This window comes from Ammospiza caudacuta, chromosome 4 (genome assembly GCF_027887145.1).
Source record: "Ammospiza caudacuta isolate bAmmCau1 chromosome 4, bAmmCau1.pri, whole genome shotgun sequence".
In the NCBI taxonomy this organism is placed as follows: domain Eukaryota; kingdom Metazoa; phylum Chordata; class Aves; order Passeriformes; family Passerellidae; genus Ammospiza; species Ammospiza caudacuta.
The window spans coordinates 55,972,889-55,989,662 of NC_080596.1; the positions used below are offsets into that span (position 1 = coordinate 55,972,889).

General features: G+C 38.2%; 1 protein-coding gene across 1 annotated transcript; it reads right to left on the reverse strand.

Annotated features, from left to right (window-relative positions):
• Positions 1–10,895: 10,895 nt before the first annotated feature.
• On the reverse strand, positions 10,896–16,774 carry LOC131557262 (uncharacterized). The gene is given in 4 exon segments (XM_058804332.1): positions 10,896–11,298; positions 11,300–11,390; positions 11,393–11,420; positions 16,640–16,774. Coding segments are annotated over 4 exon segments (657 nt in total).

Here is a 16,774-nt window from a genome sequence, read left to right on the forward strand (position 1 = left end):
AGCTTCTGTCCCTAACAAGGTGGGATGACTTTAATTCAGTGAACTGAATGTAGCAAAAAATATTTGTCAGTTTTCCAGTCTGACTTAATTCTCCACAATAGCACAGTTTGAATTTTTGGGCAGAATTTGTACATCTTAATTTTTTTGTACTTTTTTTTTGGTGCTTTTTCCCATGGTTTGGTTAGTTGCATAGAAGACTTACAACAGGTTTGTTTTTATTTTATTTTTTATTTTAGTTTGTTTGCTTGTTTATTTTGCAGACAATGGAAATGAATAGGTTTTCATGGAGATTTGAATTACCCGTGTAAATGTCTGACAACAGACAGGAGGGAGACTGTTCTTCCACTTGCTTGATGGAAATCTTATGCTTGATTTTAATTTGACATTTTCTTTTTTGTTTGTATGATTACTGTTTACCACAGTCAACAGTTCACTTATATAACCACTGCTGTCAATTTTAGAGGGCTGGTGTTTTTAATTTGTGTATAAGAGCTTGAATGAAATGTAAAGGTTTGAAAACTTAGATGTAGGTCTTCTACTCTTCTGGAGCTACTCTATCATTTTGCTATGAAAAGCTAATGAGAAATCTTGGAAGAATATTAATCAAGTGGTGGGGGACCACATCTGCATGCTTTGGGACAGCTGGGAACAGGAGATGTGAAGTTTTGTTAGGGATTCCGTTCTTCTCTTTGAAACTTGACCCTTGTACAAAAATATGTGTTAAAAGCCAGAAGTAGTCAGTCAATTCTACTTAAAGTCCCTTGAAAAATTGGAACCTGTATTTTTAGAATAATGGGTCCCCAACTTTTTCCTTGTGTGAAGAATACTTCCAAATAGCACTTGAATTTCCCTACAGCTACATAGGTTTTTTTAAAATTAATTTTTTAAATATTGAATAATGAATATCTGGGATGGAAATCAAGCACCTGTCAGTGGTAGGTGCTTAATTTATATGCATTTCTTAAAAATCACATTCTGGTATGAAGAAAAAACTTGGAAAGGGAGAAATTTTTCCTGTCTAGAACACCAGCTCTCTCAGGCACAGCAGAACAGCTGTTGTGAGACTCTGCTGGAGGTGCTGAGTGGGCTGTGGTGCCATGCAGTAACCTATAAGGAGGCAAATATGTTATGACTAAAAATAAATATAAATGTCAATGATGATGAATTAAGGTTTGTTTGCAGACCACATGGGAATGTTTATTTATATATATTTTAATACATATATATATAAACACTTGCATATGGAGAGGCAAGTTCAATGCAAAAGGAACTATGAAGAACAATCAAGAATTGTACAAAGGCCTTTAAGTTATTAATAAGGAAATATGATTGAGAACTATAAAGAGTTTAGATTATTCAGTTAAAGGAAGAAGTCATAAAATCATAAGATGGTTTGATTGGGAGGGACCTTTAAAGATCCTCTGGTTCAACACCTTTGCAATAAGCAAGGAAACTTTCCACTTTGGTGGGATTGCTCTAAGCCACATCTAACTTGACCTTGACAACTTCCAAGAATGGGACATGCACAGTTTCACTGGGCAACCACCATCTTCATAAAGAATTTCTTCCTTACATCTCTCCTCTTTTAGATTAAAATTGGCACCCTAGTTCTGTCACTACAGACCCTTGTAAGGATTCTTGTTTCATCTTTCTTACACACCCTGTTACAGGGCTTGTAAGGGTCTTCAGGGGTGAAGAGAGAGACGAGAATGTTGACCTCATGTTCAGAAGGCTTGATTTATTATTTTATGATATATATTTCATTATTACTATGCTAATAGGAATAGAAGGAAAGTTTTCAGAAGCTAGCTAAGCTAAGAATAGAAAAGGAATGAATAACAAAGGAGCTCGCTCTGATTCTGTCCCAGAGAGAGCTCGGTCTTTGATTGGCCCTTAATTGTACACATCCAACATGGGCCAATCACAGGTGCACCTGTTGCATTCCACAGCAGCAGATAACCATTGTTTACATTCTTTTTCTGGGGCCTCAGCTTCCCAGAAGGAAAAATCCTAAAGAAGGGATTTTTATGAAAAGATGTTGGTGACAACACCCTCTACTTATCCAAGTTCTGTAATAACATCTCCCTGATGTTTCTTCTCCAGGCTGAGCAGTCCCACTCTGAATCTGCTCTCACAGGAGAGGCACTCCAGCCCTCTGACCATTTCTAGGACCCTTCTCTGGACGCGCTCTACCAGCTCCACATCTTTCTAGTGGGTCTCAAAGCTGCAAGCAGTATTCCATGTGGACTCACATCAGAGCAGAGAGGAGGGGAAGAGTCACCTCCCTCAAACTTTGGCCATGGTTTTTTTATGCAGCTCAGGACACACTTGATTTTTCGGGCTATGAATGCACATTGCTGGTTTGTGTCCCATTTCTTATATAAGTCAGGGTAGGTGACATGGTATCAGTTGCTCTTCCCTTTCCCAGAAATGCAGTCACTCCAGTAGCTGGACTGAATTTCTTTGTTACTAACCAGAAATTCATTACTTGGAAATAATAATAATATAGTAGTGAGGACTGCAGGTATTAATATACTATGGGCAAGACCAAAAGTCAGTCTAAATTTTAGCAGGCCATCTTTGACACAAATTAGCATTAAGAGTATGAGGTTTGTAAATTGATATTTCACTGAGAAATTATGCTCTGTGAAGTTTTATGGTGACTTCCATTTGTTATTCAAGAACAAGAAAAAGTGACCTGCCTTGCAGGTTGTCTATCTTACAAGCACAGACCTTAAGAGTAATTTCAAATCCCAAATATATTGATCATATTTTCAACTGCAGGAAACTGACATGGCTCTGCCTTCAGTGAAATGATGTTCAACTAGAAGAACGAAAAATCTTACCCTTTAGTCTGAAGTAACCTTTAGTACATATGCTTCATTGCACTTTTGGGGCAAAAGCTTTCATTTACAGTTACAGTTTGTAACCAAGAAAATGAATGGAATAATCATGCTAAGTATAAATATCCTTAGTTACTTATCCTGGCAATTTTCCATGAGCTAAGTCATCTATGGAGACAGAGAAAGTAGTGCAAAGTAGTGTTGAATGAAATAAATGAAACTTGAGATGTTTTGGCAGCAGATCAAATCAGTTTTCAGATGTGGTGAGAAAAGATTTAGTATGTTTTTCCGTGTACTACAACTTTAAATTTTAGTGAATAATAATTACAAATATTGCACTTGATGAATTTTTTTTAATTCATGATTTGGTTTATTTTTTGTTACAACTTTTTTTGAAATAGAGAGGAAAGAATGGTTGTGCAAATTAGTTAAAGTGACTTATAGATAAGTTTGCCTGCAATTATGTCTTAGAGTCTTAACAGTTTCCAAGCTCTCATCTTGTCACACATATTAGTTTCAGTTTTTGAAAAAGGGACGGTTTTCATAAGATGAACCTTTTTCTCTGAAAACATAATTTTTATAATTTTTTTTCTTGTTGAAATGGTAGCCTATTGCATCTCTTTGAATTGTGTTTTGAAAACGTATTTTATTTAGAAGCAATAACAGGTGTTCTTGTAGTGTGATTCTATGTCTTCCAGGCTCCCCAATGATGTTTGCTTTGTCTACAATTGCAATGAAAAATTACTGAAAATAAAATGGAAAATAACTTTAGGTGATAAATATATACTGGTAATTCTGGCTACATGTAAATTGTTCTCTGTTGCATGGTGTAAATCTTGATCTCTGCTGTAGAGGCTTTACTTATGGGGGAAAGATAGGTGTGGAAAAAAAGAGGTTACATGAAAATGGAAGAGTCTGTTATGAAAGTAAACAGAGGTCTGGATCTTTTTGTCCAGGTTTCTAGATTATATGAATTTGAATATTGGATTTCTGAATTAAAACCAGCCATTCTGTAACCTGATGTGTAGACGTCACTATTCTAGCAAGGCAGATATATTAGTCATTCACTGCATACCCTTGATCGGGACAAACCCAAGGTTTTAAAGGATGGAAAAAAGTGAAAATGTATCAGATATCCTGAGAGTTTCAGTAAAAGAACTTTTAACTCCAAAAAAAAAAAAAAGGCAAAAATGAGTAGGGTTTAGAGCTGGGCTGGAAAATATCTTGTCATGGGTTAGGCAAAGTAAATTTAGTGCAGATCTAGATGCTGGGGTGGGTTAATCTAAGAGCAGATACAGATGAGCTGAGAGCTTTTGCCCTGCTTGACTCTAGCTCATGTGAGCTTCCTCACTCTTACACAGCGCTGCATTCTCTAGGTCTTGCCTTCCATTCCTGGCAAAGAGATTGCTGTGGGTCCAGGGAGGTTGGGCAGGAGATTGTGGATGCTGCTGTGGGGATGTTCATTGTTACACAGTTTCAGTCCCTGGTATTAAAGACCGTGGTTCCTCTGCACCACTGGCATTTGTCTCCATGCATCCTTCATCTCCAGGTTTTTCCCCAGCACTGATCAGTTTCTTTGTGTCTCCTAGCTCTCCTCTTGTTTTCTAGACAATCTGTTTTTGGGAACGCTTTGGGAACTTTTGGGAACTGCTTTTGGGAACATTTTGCCTCTTTAGGGAACCTCAGGTCCCTGTTTATTTTTGACAGTCTATGTGCAGAAGCACACTCTGTGATGAGCTTTCTAATCTGTGGTTGTGTCTCATCTCTTTTTCTGTGAGTTGGTGAATTTCAGGATGTGCTGCTTTTGTGTACATGTTATCAAAATATGCAATCAGCCCATAATGGTTGCAAGTAGCAGAGAGGCTTTGGCTTGAGAGTTTAGAAATTGTGCTTTGGATATTCACTCGCTCCTTACACACCCCCATCCCCTCTCCTCAGTTATGTGCTCTTGTGTTTGCATTCACAGCTCAAGTTATGTATTATATTTTCCTATAATTGTGGAAAATCGAGTGTTGTGATGGACTGTGAGTTCAAAACTGCCTTCTTTTTGGTTTTGTCTTGAGACCAGGGCTGAAAGGGAGATAATGTGCAATTACATTATTTTGAGTATGCAAATATCCGCTGCTCTTTAGTCAAGTGAGCAAGACTTGTGACAGGCCATTACTCATTCCTGTAATTACCTTTTTGAACTATAGGTACTTGTTTTAGAGCTGGTTTCAGCAGCATTAAGTTTACTGTGGTTTCTCAAGTGCACAAAATTGATTCCTAAATGCTATTTTTGCATTTTCTTGAAAGTAAAACTTAGCTTTCAAATAAATATGCAATAAATTGCAAGTGAGGTGAGATTGTTAATTTTTAGCAGAATGGTTTTTCTTGTTAGGCATCAGCTATACTGCAGGTCAATGTAAAAGTCTGGCTGAAGTTTAAAGGACTTCAAGCAGAGCTGGTTACATTTTTGCTTTGAAACCAGATTTACTTGTACAAAGTATTATATTTTTTTTTCTTAATATATCTGTTTTTGCTTTCAAACATCTTGAGGTTGGTATTGAACAGCTGTGAATTTCCAGGTAATTAGCATAACTCTCTCAGCAGGAAAGTTGTCCTTCCTGACAAAGGTGTCACTGTCAGTGATATTTTCTCTTTGACTCACATCTGCTACAACTGCTGTGTTTCTATTCTGACAGGTCAAACAGGTGGATCTCAAACAAAAGCTCTGTCTCCCAAGGTGGTATCAGATGTGATTCTATGAGCAAGTAAAATTGCTAGCATTTTCTTGCTTGTTTAATTTCTTTTTCTGGGTATTGTGTGAAGAACCCAGAGAGCCTCATTGTCCAGACATAACATCTTTATGAAAAATATGGTTTCAGAAGTAATTTTTTATAACGCATATAGTATATTCAAGGTCCATGAAAGAGTTAGGAAAATGCATGCTCTTTTCCTTTGTGAATTAACTGAGTAAAATCTGGAATGTTGACCTCTTGTACAGAAAACACAGAACTTCCTGCTATCCTATTACAGATTTGGAGTTGACAGTTTCTGGATTCTGATAGACATTTTCCATGTGAATTGGTCTGGGAAGATGGTGATCAAATTTCTATTTTTTTCTTGCAGAGATCTCCCATTAGAATCCTAATGAGGGTAGGTTTGGTGATGAGAACCTAAGGAAAAGCACTTGGTCTGTCAGACAGACTGTTAGGATATGATAATTTTAATTAAAGACTTTGAAGAAGGGATCTAAATGTCAAAGGTCCTACGTCCTCCAGAAGCTATTTCTTCTTTGTGGTGTTTGAGAAATGGGACACTTATAAATGCTGTGAAGTTGTTAGTACTCTAGCTGCAGGTAGAAGAGAACAACAGGAGTTTATAGGAACCTCAAAATCTCAGGAGGCAAAATTAGGATGCTAAATTGGTAGCAGGTAGCAATAGACTACATTAGAGAAGTTTAAAAATTCCACATTACAGAAATAATTTCCATTTAACTTTCATTCCATTTGGCCAAGTCTATTTCAATAATGGATTTTATAAAAATTTCATTTTAAAATGAACCTAAATCTCAGTGTAAGGCTTTCAATTGCAATTGTGACCACTTGAGTAATTAAAGAGTTAGAAATAGAAGGAAAGCTTTGTGAGCAAACTTAGACATCCTAAGTGCTTCTTGAAGATGGAACAGCTTCTTAGGTACATATATAATTAGGAAGGTTTTTCAATGCTTAAGGAAAAGTAGTATTTTATTAAGAATATTCTAGTCAGTTCTGCAGTTCTGCCAAAAAAAAAAAATGACCAAAACCTAAGCCTCATAGTGAAAATGTACTGTATATACTCTGAAGGCAAGATTGAAACCAAATAATTTTGGATATTTTTTCTCCTAAAAATAAGACTGCTCTTTCCTAGAATATATAGTAGTTAAAAGTGTAGCTATTGATCATGCTCCATTCTTTTTAATGCCAGTATTTGGTTACCTGACTCAGTATCTGAATGAGAAGTAAGCCTTGAATTTAACCTTCTAATCCTAATACATTGGGTAATTAGTCTCTGGGGATTGTCCAGTGCTCCTTCTCAATCACAGTCATCCAGAGCCTGGTGCCCAGGATGGTATCCAGACAGTTTTGAATATCTCCAGGGATGGAGAGTCCACAACTTCCCTGGGCAACCTGTGCCAGTGCTCATTCCTCCTCACAATGAGAGAGTTGTTCTTGATGTTCAATTTGTGTTTCAGTTTGTGCCTTTTGCCTCTGGTCCTTCCACAGGGCTCCAGTGAAACTCTGGCTCTGTTCTCTGCACATTCTCCCTCCAGGCACATCTATACATCAATAAGAGGATGGCTCAGCCTTTTCTCATGTGAAAGACGCTCCAGTTGCTTCATCATTTCCATGGTCTTTCACAAGAGTCTCTCCAGTATGCCCCTATCTCCTCTGTAGTGGGGAACACGAAACTGGGCGCAGCACTCCAGGAGTGGTCACTGCTGAGCAGAGGGACAGGGTCACGTCCCTTGACCTGCTGGCAGCCATCCTGCTAATGCAGCCCAGGACAATGTTAGCCTTGGCTGCCACAGGGACACATGGTTGCCTTGTTTTCCACTGGGTTAGTCTGCCTTTCTTGAGTGCTGTGTTTTTTGTCACTATTTTCCGTGTCTTGGTTGATGAAATAGGTTGTTGTCAGCAATTGTTTCAGCCTTACTGGCATGATAGTTCTCACTGTCAGCTCCTGGACAGCTCTTGTTTTCCTTCAGGAGGCTACTAAGCTGCAAAATCCTTCTTAATCCATTTCTTCTGGGCTTGAGAGGACCAACATATTGCTGTGGTTCAAAAAAAGAATTTTCCCTTGTAAATAAGACTTGTGTAAGGCAAATTAGTATATTTATTTGTCTTGGTTGGTTGCTCTTGTGGGTTTTTTGGTTTGTTGTTATGTTTTTTTTATTTTTTCCTTCTGAAAGTTTCAGATCCTTCTGGTTCTGTTTCTTGATTTTGTGTATGATTTTATCAATCAACTCAGATTACTGAAAAAGCACTATTTAAATATGCATTTATTTTTCTCCAAGGAGAACTGTTATGGAGCCTATTGCTATTTCCAGGATGTCATTAATAGGAGTAGAGGTTATTTATTACCATTAACCCTAACTGTAGGTAGGGGAACTGCATGAAATCTGCCAATTTGCAAATCTTCCCTTGGGAGGTTTGCAGAAATATTAAAAATCAATTGTTTTTACTGTGTTTTTAAAAATCACTATTTCAATTCATCCTTGTTTTCCAGTTCAGAGAAAACCTTTTTTTTGTGGAGATGTCTTGTACAAGTAGGCACTGTATCTACCCCAACCACTATATCTTTATTGGGTGCTTATAATGAACTCTGTGCTTCAAAATTGCTGTGGGTTTAAGTTTTAGTGTAAAAATGCTCTTAAACAGTTACAGATTCACAGTTTAAGTTTTACTTGTATGTCTAACTCAGGGAGAATGGGTGAAACATGCCAGACAAAGGAACTCGTGCAGCTATGGGCAAAATATCTGGGTGCCCACGAATGGGAGCATCTGACATCTCTCACTCTCTTCCTGACATCTCTCACTCATCACAACGGATGGTAAAATAAGCCAATTCTACATTTAAGTATTAGATATTTTGCTTATTCCTTTCACTTTTTGTGCATTGTGCTGAAGATGTTTGAATTTGTTCAGTTCACTGTTTTGTCCAAGTCTGGATTTTCAGATGATTGATCACATAATTACTTGTTTTTGACCTTAGGGAAAAGCTGAATGGAAAGGACTGAGAATTCCATGCTTCTGAGTTTTTAAGGGTGGTTCTGATTTACATTTAATTAAACTTTCCAGATACTTGCAGGTACAAATGTGATCTTCCTATCAACATAACCAAAAGCAACACTGCTGCATTTTCAAAGTTATTGTTCCATGACTTAACTGAAGAGAAGAAATTTTGAATCATATTTCAGTATTACAGGATTTTGCTAGTGCATCTTGAGTCTACTTCTAATTGCAGAATGCTTTGAGGTTGGAAGGAGCTTCTGGAGGTTTTCTGATCCAGCTGCCTGCTCAAGCATGGCTACATAGATCCAGGCCCCACAGACTGTGTTCAGACGGCTTTTGAACGGCTTTTGAATTCTCCCTCTTTGGAGATATTCCAAACATCCTTGGGCAACCTGTGCCAGTGCTCAGTCACTCTTACATTGAAAAAGGACTTCCTGATGTTCATTTGGAGCCTTCTCTGTTTCAATTGCTGTCCTTTTCCTCTTGTTTTGTTACTTGAGCACTACTGAGAAGAGCCTCACTTGTTCCCCTTTTCACCCTCTTTCTGTAGGTCTATACATAAACAAAATAAACCGTGAACCTTCTCTGGGCTATATTGTGCAGGTATCTCAGACTTTCCTCATAATCCCATCCCTTCACAATTTTCTTGGCTCCTTACAGGAATTGATTCAGTATGACTATGTGTCTTGCGCTGAGGAGCTCAAAACTGGGCTCAGCCCAGGTTGGAGCTTATTAGCAGTGGCAACACTCTTTGACACAACCCAGAATGATTTGTAGGACAAACAGAATCTTAATAGACACAGACAAGATATGCATTGCTAAGCAACTGTTGGGTTTAAAGCTCCCAATACTTCAAAAATGAGTAATAGGATTAGTATTCCTGATCCAAAAAAGTAGCTAATAAAGGTTCCCTGGGGTCCAATACTCTTCTCCCCCATCATTGTGTATTGAAGATTTTAGCTACTGCAAGAACTAGCTTTGGGGCATCTTTATTTTTAACTGATTTTTGTTGTTCTGATCCTTGAAATAGCCCTCTTGCACACCTAGATCAGGATGCTTAACCTGTGTGGAAAGCAAAGCTGAATTTTTTTTTTTTCAAGATCAAGGCAAAACACCCTAAATACATGAAAGTTGCTTTGAGTATGAGGAATCTCTTGTGATATTGTCAGGCAGCCTAGCACAGGAGCATGCCGAAGATGTAATGCCTATATTAAGAATCTGGATTCCTATCTAACATAAATGTGGGCTCTGCAGCCCTCCCCACTGCTTTGTGACCCGATTTCTACAAGGAGGGGTCACAGTTCACTGGAATGTGTCCCACTTTACGCAAAACACTCCTTGGAATGACTGCCCTGTGCACAGACCTTGAGCCCAAGTGACATTCAGATGCCATTGAACCCTAATGCAGTACCCTTGAACAGGTGCAGTTTTCTGACAACTTGCATGGAGCCTCTAGTGTTTGTGCACCAGAAAGGTGCCTCAAAGGAAAATTTTTGTTTTGGATGCTTGCTCTGCTTCTGTGCAAGCAGAGTGTGTGTGAGTGGGTATATTTGTGTGCCTATATATACTCCCAAGAGCCAGCATTTCACACATTTGTCTGAATTTCAAGCATTTAAGAAAACAGTGTAGATAAGAAACATGAAAAGACATTCTCCTGAGTAGCCTTATTAGAGCAATGCAAAAGCAGTAGCTTCTAATTCTTTAATAACAGGACTGTCTGTAGTCAAAGGAAAACAAATAATAGCAGCTTTGCTGAAGTCAGGCAATGTCAGATTATGGTGATGTGACATCAGCAGGCACCAGGATTCTGCTATTAATCATAAGTGGAACTTCTGTTTCCAATAGAATATAAAATATTACAAATACAGACTTTCTTAAATATTACTTCTTACTGCTGTGGCATGACTAAGTGCTTTCATGGTGGAATAAGGTGATGTGTCCTGGTTCTATTTTGAGACATTCTCACAGTAAGGTGGTTTACTTGGTTCACAGCTCTCTGACTTGGTCTGCCATCTATAATCCTCCATCTTTTGCTTTTTGGGGATTCAGTTTTGGCAGTATTTTTTTCTAATGTAAGTTCCAAACTCTATGTTTAGTGGAGATCACTGCTGGCAGCATGGAGTGATGTTACTTTTAGGCTATGAAAGTTTCAGCAGAAGTACTTAACTGTTTTGCTTAGCAGAAATCTAATGGATATCTGTGGATTCAAAATCACAGAATCACAGAATCACAGAATTTTCAAGACTGGAAGAGACCTATAAGATCATCTAGTCCAGCCGATGTTCTAACTGTTCAGCTAGATCATGGCAGCAAGTGCCACATCCAGTCTTTTTTTAAATTCTTCAAGGGATGATGCCTCTACCACCTCACTGGGTAAATGATTCCAGTTTCTGACCACTCTTTCTGTGAAGTATTTCCTTCTTACTTCTAACTTACATCTAGCTTGACGCAACTTGAGACTGTGTCCTCTTGTTCTATCCGTTGTCGCCCGGAGAAAGAGGCCGACCCCCAGCTCACTACAGCCACCCTTCAGGAAGTTGTAGAGAGTGATGAGGTCACCCCTTAGTCTCCTTTTCTCCAGGCTGAACAACCCCAGCTCCCTCAGTCGCTCTTCATATGGCTTGTGTTCCAAGCCCCTTATTAGTTTCGTTGCTCTCCTCTGGACACGCTCAAGTAACTCAACGTCCCTCTTAAAGTGAGGGGCCCAGAACTGGATACAGTACTCCAAGTGAGGCCTCACCAGTGCCGAGTACAGGGGAAGAATGACCTCTCTGTTCCTGCTGGCCATACCATTTCTGATACTGGCCAGGATGTTAGTGTTCTTGAAAAAAATACATCACGCATTTCACTATGAATTGTCTTCTGGAGATAAGATAGAAGCAAAGGTTTTTTTTTGTTTAATCAGCTTAAGTAAATGTGGTGCAATTGCTCACTTAGGTCCATGGACCCATCAAAATATAGTGAAGGAATAAATTCTTCCTTGATGAGGTATTTTTTCTAAGAGTTGAGACATTTCAGGGAACTCGATTGCTGGCATACAGAGATCTGCATTTCTTTTTTTGCCCTAGGGTTGTTTACCCTATCACAATATCCTGGTTATGATTTGGATTGATACCAAGAATGTTCTGCCATTGAATATTAGAAATTTTGCATTTTAACTGGGCCACATGGATGGTTTTCAATATTTTTGGGTAACCACTCTTGCAGAATCATCACTTAGACTTCTAGAAGCTCTAATCTGTCCATGGCCTGAACTGTTTAGAAACAATTCTGGGAGCCAAAGGAAAGTCTGCTATAACAGTGATCCCTCAGTTTAAAAGCGCTCCTTTTCATGGTCAGCATGCTGGTGATGAGGACACAGCTTCCAGTATGGAAACTGCACCCAGTCAATTGAAAGTGGGGGAAGCATGGGCATGAGAGCCCACACAGGTACACACCTTTCTGTTCTGTTCTGTTCTGTTCTATTCTGTTCTGTTCTGTAGTACCAGGATTGCCCTCCTGTGGTAAGTGTTCAAATGCTTCCAGTGAATTATAACTGTATTGTGGCCACAGCCTATATTTTTCAGGTTGAAAATTATCTTGCAAATGATGCTTGTTGGGTCATTGTGCAAGTCAGATGTTATAATGTACATGAACATTTTCCAGCCATGAGTAGCTGCAATGAGCTAGAGAAATAGAGGTTCTCTCAGGACCAGAGTGTTTTGGTGGCTTTTCTGTAGTGCACAATTGCAATGCCTTACATCCATGGGCAGATTTGTGCAACCCGGATTGCAATGCCTTACAGCCATGTGAAGATTTGTGCAACCCAGATTTCTGCATTTTTTTATAAAATAAAAAATGCAAGCCCTCAAGTTTGGAGTTCTCAGTTCCTGGAAAAAAAGTTTACTTTATGGAAGAAAGGTGATTTAGAACAGTCTTATAAGACAACCGATTCTACATGAAATATACTTTGAATTGCAAAAGTGAACAGGTTATAGATATTTTTATCATTGGTTCTGGTTTTGGCTGGAGTAGAGTTAATTTTTCTCAAAGTGGCTGGTGTAGGGTTAAGTTTTGGATTTGTGCTGATCACTGGGTAGATAACATAAAGGTGTTTTTGCTATTGCTGAGCAAGCCTTACATGGAGCCAAGGCCTTTTCTGCTATTTATACCAGCACACTGACAAGGATTTTGAGGGAGACTGGGAGGAGACAAAGCCAGGGCATGTGTTACAAGTTGACCAAAGGGATACTCCAGACCATAAGGGATCATGTTCAGTGTATGAAGTGGGAGAAGAAGGAGCATTGGGAGGGGATGTTTGGAGTGTTGGTGTTGGTCTTCCCACGTCACAGCTACCTGTGATGGGGCCCTACTGTCTTGGGGATGTCTGAACTCCTGCCTGCCCATGGGAAACAGTGAGCTAATTCCTTGTTTTGCTTTGTTTTTTTGTGAGGCTTTTGCTTTCTGTGTTGAACTTTCCTTATCTCGACCCATGAATTTTCCTGCTTTTATCTTTGGATTCTTTCCATGCTCCTAATGGTAGGGGACTGAGTGAGTGGCTTTGTGGGGCTTGGTGGCTGGCTGGGGTTAAACCATGACATACTGTTTCTAAATTTTTTTGCTTAAGTGTTGTAGCTTATGACAGAGAACTTTCAAGGATGTTTATTTCACAGTTGTGTAGAATCTGCATCCTGGGGGCATGTGGATGGAAAATGAATGAGTTCTGTATCTCCAGCATGGAATAAAAGGTTTAGAATATTAAATTTTAGTTTTTGTCCCCAGGGTTTCATGAGATGTAAGCAGATGGGACTTTGATTTCAAGTGTAAGCCCAATGATAAAAAAATTGGAAATCACACCATTAAAAAATAATGAGCAGTAGGTTATACATTTTTATCACTTCCTATTGTTAATTAACCTTTAAAAGCTGATCATGTAGAGAAAGCCTGGGGTTTGGTTTCTGTGGGAACACTTTTTAGTGGTAATGAGCACCTGAGGATTCTTTTCTCTCCCAGAGTGAACATGACATTTCAGTTCTTGCAGATTTGTGCGTGATGCCAGCACCTTTCAGTCTTTTAAGCATAGCTAGAAAGTTTTGTATTTTCTGTATAGATGCAGAAAGGGCAGCGATTTTCTTCTGCTTAGGCTGGATGTGATTCCACTCTCACATTCAAGAATTAGTCTCCTGAATAGCACTTATTTCAGAAGTGTTGCTGGGAACCTTTTGCTGACATTTTGCCATCAGCAGGAGTAAAAATGAAAGCCTGCAATGATGACTTCACCTTCACTTATATTTATCCAACTGGATATGGCTGAATTTTTGTAGCCATTTAAAATTACTCTCTTCTTTCAAACAACTTGAATTGCACCAAAATAGACATTAAAAATAATGGCAAAATAACACTATTTTAGGATCTTGAACGAAGTTGCTTGAGATGGTGCAGAAAGGTTGTTGGACTGGTTCAGTTGTATATCTAGCATGAGCTAGATCCTGCAAGTGTTTTGCATGAACTTGGATTTTCTTAAAAACTGTCTTCAGATGGTGGAAAACACAGTGAATAAAATGCATGGAAATAGTTTTGAATATCATTTCAGTGTAAAGTGTATGCAGTTTAAGAAAGATGTATGTGTTTTTCATGTGTTTCTGAGCATAGTATTTAACAAAAAAGTGTAAGGAAAAGATTGCAAATACTTTCACAAGTGAGAGATACAAAATTCTGTATTGTGAAGTTATTGATGTTTGACATTTCTTCATTGTGATTAAACCAGACATTTTATTTTCCATGGAAAGCCACAGTCTAGTATAGCTACTGTGCTAAGAATTAGAAATGGAGGGTAGATAAGTTGAGTATCTTCTGAATCTATATGGTTACTTTGTCATCTTTCCTTCTCTTTACTTTAGACTGGGAGAGTTTTTCTATAAGTAAGAACTAGAACAATTTTTTGGCTTCTTATTCGCTCTAACCAATACTGCACTGTCGCTATTTGGTATTAAAAATTTATTAGATCCACTTATCTCAGCATGGACAGAAAAAATGGCCTGTCCACTTGTTTTTCACTTCCAAAATACGTTGTTGGCTTTGATTTGCTGTATTTGTATTGTCAGATACAGAAGGCCAAATAAGTCATGGTACTGAGAAGGGTCTAAGTCTACCTGTCTGGGACACCTGACCTTTTCACAGATATATGAGCAACATGAGGAAAAGGTCTCCCTCAGGCAAAGAATAATCTGCCAGTATAAGGCCAGCAACATATATCCCATGCAGGAGAAATGAATAAAACTCATATTGTTTGACTGGTGGGAAATTCTCATCTTCCATTGCTTGGTTTTCATACCAACACACCAAGAGGTTGAAACTTCAGATTTTTACAGGATGGAACTTCTGGCAGTTTGCTTAGAAAAAATAAAAGTGTTTTGACTTACCACTTGGAAGGTAAGGAAGCAGGAACTGAGGTGACCCCCTCACAGGGGGGATCTCAAGAGATGCGAGGCCACTAGAAATGTAGGATAGAAAAAACAGACTGAATAGAGAGAATACATTTCTTTGGGAAAAATGAAAGGCTCTGCTAGTCCAGCTGACCAAAGGTTGTCTCAGCCTCAATGAGGTGCTTCAGAGAAAGAACAAGAAAAAAAACCTGTAGAAGAGGATTGCATGAGTGTGGAAGGGAATAGTGTCTTTACATGCCATTAATAAAGATTGACTAAAAGCTTTACCCTCTAAATACAATCTTAATTAGTTATATGTGGTTTTTTATTAGAGGAGGAGGAAGACATTAAAAGGAAAAGAGTTTTTCTTTTTTTCTTCTGCCTATGCAATTTCCTGTCAAATTTTGCTTAGCAAATCAAAGTCCCCATTAACTGATATTTGTATCAAGTAGCTCACAAGATAAAACCTCTGGTTTCCTTAACAAACAATCACTGTTCATAGGCTTCATAACAGAAAAAAACCAGACATCTTTAGTTTCTGACTTTGAAAGAATAAAAATTGTACCTGAAATAATGAAGAAAAAAAAAACAAATATTTTCTAATTTTATTATTAATTTTTCAGAAAAATACTGTAAAATGCTAAATACTCAATTTCATTTTTTATAGGTTCTTGCAAGGGTGTGTTTCAAAATAAGACCGTCAAGGGCTTAGGTTTTATTTAGTATATATAAATACTGTATCAAACCTCTATGTAACTCACAAACATAATACTGTGGTTTATATTTGGATAAATCATAAAAAATGAGATTCATAAAATATCAGAATATGAAACTGAAAGTATAATTTCGAACTTCACGAATTTATATCCAGAATTTACATCTGTTCTGTGGTCTGTTGGATCCTAATGGTTAAGGTACTGGAAAACTTTTCAAGTAGGGTGGGAACTTTAGAGAAGAAAAAGCCCTGCGTTGTTGTCATTAGCTATGAAACATATTTTCATTTTATTGAAAGCACATTCTCCTTCTGCTGCTTGGATCTGAGTTTTGCTGTTCTAGTGCTTTATATTTCTCCTCCCTGTGCCAGTCTTTCTTTCAAAATGCTAAAGCCTAGCTGGAGCTAAAATAATTGAATCATGGTAGTAGCTTCTGAGTAGCAGCCAAAATATTCTCTGCAGTCAGAGGAGGCTTTTGATGCACTTGGCTTCTTCACTGTTTCAAAACACCTACTCTTTCTCAGCTTTTAAATTAACAGTAACGAAATATGAATATGAAGGAGACTCAGAGTTTGGAGAGGCTTCTTCTGGAGTTTAAATAAGCATCTCTAATCTTGGCAACTACTTCTTGTTTCTGATAACTTTTTGTAAGAAAGACTTGAAAAGAGGGAAACCTGGTGGTAAATCACCGAGGAATATCCCTCAAACAGTTTTAGTTTGACGTAAAACACACACCAAAAAAAAAAAAAAAAGGCAATGATGCTGGAGGGTGTAAAGCTCTCTTCTCACTTGACTCTTGTAAATACTACCCAATGAAAGAATAGGAGAATGTGACTACTGTATGTGCCTTAGGTAGCTGCAATAGGCACAAACAACTGGCAGGGCATTGCTACAGCCCAGCCATGCTCTGCAAATGTCATTACTCGTGCCACCAGACCTGAGCTAATGGCAGGGCTAACAATATTGGCAGCAGCCCAGACAAAATTAGTATCTGAAGAATTGCTGCCTTCTGCTCTAATGATCCTGTAATAGTACTCACTTATTTTTAGATTGGTCAT